The 6773-nt window shown below is 36.3% G+C and overlaps 1 protein-coding gene across 1 annotated transcript in view; it reads right to left on the bottom strand.

Moving 5' to 3' along the window:
* Positions 1–5817: 5817 nt before the first annotated feature.
* The window catches only part of LOC121168125 (nck-associated protein 1-like), a gene marked incomplete at its 5' end in the record, with an annotated part of 62490 nt that continues 61534 nt past the window's right edge, over positions 5818–6773 (bottom strand). Inside the window, one exon of the mRNA XM_040997915.1 lies at positions 5818–6741. Coding sequence (XP_040853849.1) covers positions 6625–6741 — 117 coding nt within the window. The remainder of the gene's footprint in view (positions 6742–6773) is intronic.

Below are 6773 nucleotides of genomic sequence, written 5' to 3'. Positions count from 1 at the left end.
CAACACAGAACAACTTTTGATGTGGCCAATGCTTTCATCTGTATGCTTATTGACACAACAGGTTCAGAGTCTGCACCCTCTCTACCACACACACCCAGACATGTGAATTACCTCCTTGGGAAAATCCTTAGAAATCATTTATTTCACCATCAAGATATCCCTACTCCATATGCTGAAAATATTCACCTTCATGCAACTCATAACGCCCTTCTCCTCCTCAAAAATAAAGAGAAATACAACCACTTGTTCCCAATGCGAAGCAGAAGGCATCTCTACCAACAGAGGTGTGAAGGTCTACATCGGTCTGCTCAACGGCCTACTGACACTTCAAATCTCTGACAGCTATTTGGGTCTTGGGATTTGACTTGACAGAAAAATGAAATAAACATATATCCCATCCTTAAGTTATTCCCAGAGTGATAGAAGATTGAGATATGTAAAGTACTATATATTAGGGGCATTTGCAAGATTCTGAAGAAGCAAGATGGCATGTTAAGGAAAGGTTGAATGACATCTGAGTTCATCGTTTGCAAGGTGATCAGGAGTTTGCCAAGCAGAACATAAGAACATTCCATTCCAGAGGTAGGAAAAAGCATGTGGAAAAGCTCAGAGGCACCCAAGGTGGAGTTGCTACAACTGTTTTGATTACTGCAACCACACTTGAAAATACTACATAAGCTTTATGTCGAATATATACACACATGCAATATAACATATATACCATATAGATCAGACCAAAAATTTCAAGCACTGCTTACGTTAAATTAGTGGGGCAAAGAAACCCTCTCTTTTAAGACAACATGAAAACCTTCAGACCAGAGTTGCAGAATAGACTGACAAAATATCTTGCATGCTCATACATATAAGTTCTGATTTTATACTACTCAATAAAGTTCATTTTCTACAAAGGCCAAGAAGCACTCGCCCATTAATCTAATACTAAGCCACATATTGTACTCCAAGATTTTATTTCAGCAGCTGCATTAGCTTCATAAAATAGCCCAAACAGCATTTTTGTAACAGAAAAGTACTGTATGGATTTGAGTGTTTTTAAACTTAGTGGGCCGGTGCAGTAGCCTAGTGGCTAAAGTCCTTGCCTTGCAGGCACCAGGATCACATATGGGTGCCAGTTCTAATCCTGATGGCCTCATCCAGCTCTCTGCTTGTGGCCCGGGAAAGCAGTTAAGGACGGCCCAAAGCTTTGGGACCCTGCACTTGTGTGGGAAACCTGGAAGCAGCTCCTAGCTTTGGATTGGCTCATCTTCTCCGGCAATTGCAGCTACTGGGGGAGAGAATCAACAGATGGAAGGTCTTCTTCTCTATCTCTCCTCTTCTCTGTATATCCGACTTTCCAATAAAGATAAAATCAATCTTTAAAAATAAATAAATAAATTTGTTAAGTGACAAACTATCTACCAAATATGTTAGGTGGAGATAAGACTAGGAAAGAAACATAAATCTGCAGAGATTAAATGGGAGAACACTAGAGAGAGAAAAAGCAAGAAGCAAATTAAGATCATGGATAGTGGCTTCAAGGCCACTGTTACCCAGAAAACCTTTTTCCGTGCTTAGGGAAAGATTCTAAACTATATACAATATAAAAAATACAGGGTACACATTCAGCAGCTAACAATTCTAATTTCAGCACTGTCACCCAATAGGTATGTGACACTGGGCAAGGGATTTTAAAATTCAGCCAGGGGCTGGAATTGTGGTGCCACAGGTTAAGCTTCTGGCTCTGCCGACCTGTGTCATAATGCAATTCGAATAAACAAATAGATCATTAAAAAAAAAAAAACCTAGGCCTAAAATCCACCATGCCGGGACGATTATATGCTATATGGGTTAAGATGCCACCTGAGATGGTCTCATTCTCTGTAAGCAGGCCTGGGTTCAAGTGCCGCTTGGCTTCAGCTCCAGCTTCCTCCTAACGCACTTCCTCCAGTGTCTGCCATCCATCTGAATGACAAGTCCTGCATGCTGGGCTCCTGGCTTAAGCCTGATTTAGGGCATCAGCTCTTAGTGCATTTAGGTTGTGATCAGCAGATAGGAGATCTCTGTGTATCTTCCAAATATATTAATGTTTTTAAGGTTCCACAAGAAGATTTTTCATTCATTTGTAAATAAATAAATTAGGTTGTGACTTTTTAAAGTAAATTTTTATTTATTCAAAAGGTTCAGTTATTTTCATTATCTAATTGGCCACAATGACCCAGGTTAGGCTAGGCTGAAGCCAGAAGCTTCTTCTGGGTCTACCATGTAGGTATGGGTAAAGCTCCAAGTATTTGGGCTTTCACTTTCCCAGGCACAGGAACAGGCAGCCAGGGCCATATTTATATCCAGGCCCCTGCTACTTGCTTGCCATGTGAGTTTTGCAAATTATATTTCTTAACTTCAGCTTTCATCTCAGTAAAAGGGGATAATCAGCATGTAGGATTGCTATGAAAACTAAATGAGCGATCCTGAGGGTTAAGTTAGATAAAACTTAGCACAGTATCTACACAGGATGAATTATTAAAACATTAGGTCACTAATACTTTAGCCAAGATTTTTGGCATCGAAACAATCCCTCTTACCAGCCAAGGTCAAAGTTTCCTTTTTCTTCCTATCTGAGTCAGGCCTTGCTTCAAGTGACACACTCAGACCGCTGTACTTTAAAGGGCAAAAACCTAGGCATGAACTGAAGCTCAGCTCCAGCCTGAGATACTGTATAAAATCTGACACAACATCGCCTTTACAGGATATGTTAAAGAGCTCATCATGCTCTCTGCACTTGTGTGCTGCCAATGGTTGTGTAATGACATAGGTATGGCCACATCTAATTAGTCATGGTATTTCGATTTATTATTTAATGTTCCCTTTTCATATAGAAAGCACTGCATATGTAACTTGGAGTGAAAATCTCCCATGTGCTATATGTTTAATTTTATCCATGAATTTAAAAATAAATGTACCTTCAAAGTTCAAGTTTGTACATAGTACCTGCTACAGAGATTCCATTTAAACGAAAAAATGCTAGAATCAATGTGCATGCCATAACAAATGAGATACAGTGGAATTCAGAGGTTTTTAAATTTAGTGGTTGGCTTTTCATTACACTATTCCAGTGTCATGTTTTTAGAACAAGGTGTCAGGCCACTTGGGCCTTCCACCATGTAGCATATAAACAATGTTTTTTTCACAGTTCTGAAGCTAGAAAGCCCAAGATTAAAGTGTTGTGGTACTTACTATTTATTGAATGCCTGCTTGCTGGCTCTTCTTAGTGAGTTCACAGCAAGGTACCTTTTTGGAGCTTCTCTTGTAAGGCTACTAAACCCAGTCATGATGGCTGATGTCTGGGCAGTGTCTATAACCATTAGGACATATGCCTGCCCCAAGGAAATGCTTTCACCCAGTCACTAATGAAAAAGCAGCTCTTAAGAATTTGGTAGCACTTATCTTGAGTTTTTCTGTACCCTGTACTTCAGGTCCATCTTTATCAAAGAGGATTTATTTATTTAAAAGAACTACAGATAAACCTTCCAGTCACTGGTTAACCCACCAAGTGGCTACAACAGCCAGCTAAAGCTAGGAGCTTCATCTAGTTCTCCCATGCACGTGGCAGGTGGCAGGAGGCAGGCACTTCTGCTCTGAACATAACAGCAAAGTAAAATCAATAAATATTATTTAAGATTCTTTTCAAATTTTAAGAGGACCCAAACATTAAACTTAAAAAATTTTAAGCAAATCTTTCACCATGAAGAGATCACATCAAATCTTAGGACGGTTTTTCTAATCAGAAATTGAGGGTAAAACCATTAAAATTAAATGTTGCCTTTTCAAGTGCCTTTAGAGGAGTGAGGAAATAACGATGCAAAGAAGCACTACTTTATCACAATGTTTAATCTTTACTACTTTAACTATTACTCACTACAGTTTTAGGAATAAAACTGAAATCCTATAAAGGCAAGTAGAATGAGTAGGGTTGTACACTTAATTAATCATTAGATCAGAACTGACTATCTGATGGGGTTTGGGATGGGGCTGAGAGTAATATAATAGACTTTATCACTTCAGATTCATATTTATTTATTCGCTAATCAATAAATTTTTAAACTGATTTGAGTGCTCTGACTACACAAGTAAATAAAGAGAGAAGGCCAGCAGACCAGGAATGAGGAGCTATGTAGCCAAATGCGAGGATGGTAGAAGGACCAAGTGTTCCTTATCACAGATGTATCTGACTTCTCACAGGTCCTAGTTGGTGTTTGCCTCATTGGCTCTTACCTTCACTGTTTAGTCCTCTGCTCACATCTGGTTCCTTTTTATCCTTTATCTTGAGCTTAAATGGTTTTTCTTACAAGGGTCTTTCCTGATGACTCTATATAAAGTAGCACCCTTATCAACTCCTTCATTGCTTCTTTATTAATATCAGAAGTTTGTTCTTTTACTGTCAACTGCAATTAAAATATAAAATCAGTCGTGAAACAGGACCTGCTATATTTTGCTAACCATTATATCCTAGCATCTAAAAAGAACTGCTGAACTGAATGGATTAATAGCAGGGAGCAATTCTGAGAGATCTCCTAGAACAATGGGTTAATTTCACTAAGACAGATGCTAGATATTTATAATTAAATAAAATAAGCAATTCCCTGGATGTACACTCAGATGAAACTGTCAAACTAATTACAGAATACGTAGAATATTAGAATCTTTCTTCCATTATTGAATGAAATAAGTGAATCACAGGTTAGTGTGCAGAATGATAATACTGCAGAGAAAACAAGAACATTATCTTGTAGATTGAGTGCAGACAATACGTTCAGATGCATGTGAAAAAACTGTGGATGAACAAAACTTTCAGTGACTATGAAAGGATGATCTTTTATTGGCCTTATTATAGCAAAATATGGCTTAATTACATCCTTCCACATATTACTCCAAAGCATACATACTCAAATACTTAACTTTATTTCTCAGGCTATCACTGCCAATGAAGTTATAAACATTCTAGGATCCTTATTCTTTGAAACTCACCACATTAAATTTTAGCTTTAACTATTCATCGTGTGTTGGGCTATTTCAACACACAAAAAAACAATTCCACTTAAAATTTTCCCTAAAAAACAATCCTCAGTGGATCCACTGAAGTTTTTCCACAAACAGTGACAACGACTCCCTGCATTAAATACAGACTGGATAAATCATACCAAAACAGTTGTATGATAATCTTGCGGCAGCTCAATTTCATTTCATCCTCTACAGCTGAACAACAAGAAAATGCTGTAACTGAATTCATGGTAACTCTCTTTGATCTTAGCACAAGTTATTAGTACACACATAGAGGTTGTGAACAATAGTTCTTTATAATATCCAGACACAAAGCTGTTGAGAAAGACTTCATAATGCAAATCAGTGAGCAGAACATCTGTTTGGTTTTCAAACCAAATGAACTGCTCTGCTCTGTATGCCAGTCCTCTATGTATGTTCCATTCAGTACTGACTAAATGTATCAGTTCTCAACAACACTCTTTTCAAAATCATTTAATTCTTTCTCATTCTTTCAATAACTCTCTCGTTCTGTTACAGACAGTTACCAAGCTGATGGTACACAAGTTTTCTTTTAGTCCTTTTTTTTTAAAAAAAAAAAAACTCACAATTTTATTTCCTAATTTTAGTTTTTCCTTGGTATATTTTTCAAAACATTTAAACAAATAATGTAACAGTTGATTTGTTGTCAAATGCTGTACGTAAACATTCTCAAATCAGTTCATTTTAAACTAAACATTTTAAATTACTGAATAGATTTTCATTAAAGAAATAATTCAAAATGTGATACATTCTAGTGTTTATTTTATGTTATGGCAGATACAATTGAATTTCAAAAATTTAAAACATATAAAAAGTGGTTAGAGACTAACATCTGTATCAACAGTTGATAAATGTCTAAGATTGTTTATTATACATCAGGAAATAATGGTAGTGCTAATGCAGACAGGGCCCCATGGAAGTTAGTCTAAAAATTATCACCAGGCTTTATACAAACAACATATGCTGCTGTTATAGAATTTTGGGACATGATCTGCTTCTAATGCTAAGCAGCCTTTCAACATTTTTAATGTTATACAGTGTTACAGTATTTAGTTTGGCAAACATTTCAAAATAAAATAGAAATGTATTCATAACATCACAGAAATGCACATCCAATTTTGTTTTCAATAAGAACCATAGTACAGATCAGAACTCTTCCCTATATGAAATAATTTACACACAGATGAATGCTCTAATATCACCATCTAAAATAATCACTAAATACAATTCTTTTTTTTGGAAATAAACAAGCAAAGGATTTTTTTTCATCATCAGGTATCAAAAACATGTAGATAATGTAGAGATTTCAAACAAATGATATTCTAAAATTATAGGAATGATTTCAGTGAATTCAGAGAATGTGCAACCTAAATTAACCAAGTATACTGTATTACAACCAGATTAAGAAGTCAATAATCAGAAAATACAACCATAAAAGAAACTTATAATCCACAAACTGTTTTTCAGGCTTTAAGGTAAAATAGTTCCACAGTTTACAGATAAACTCGAGGCAACAGATAAACGCGTGCTTGTCTTGAGTAAGCTGATAGTTTATGCAGAAGATGTAACACTTTGTTTGTAGACAGCATGGTATGCATTTCTCAGCAAAACATACGGAAAACAAGATTCCAAAAGATCCATTGTCAGGAATGGGGATTCCTGTACAATCTGAAAAATTTCAAAAATACATGAAAATTTAT

This window comes from Ochotona curzoniae, unplaced genomic scaffold (assembly GCF_017591425.1).
Source record: "Ochotona curzoniae isolate NIBS_2020 unplaced genomic scaffold, NIBS_Ocur_1.0 patch59, whole genome shotgun sequence".
Classification (NCBI taxonomy): Eukaryota; Metazoa; Chordata; class Mammalia; order Lagomorpha; family Ochotonidae; genus Ochotona; species Ochotona curzoniae.
Note: the sequence above shows the minus strand (reverse complement) of the source record. Positions and strands in the feature narration are given on the sequence as shown.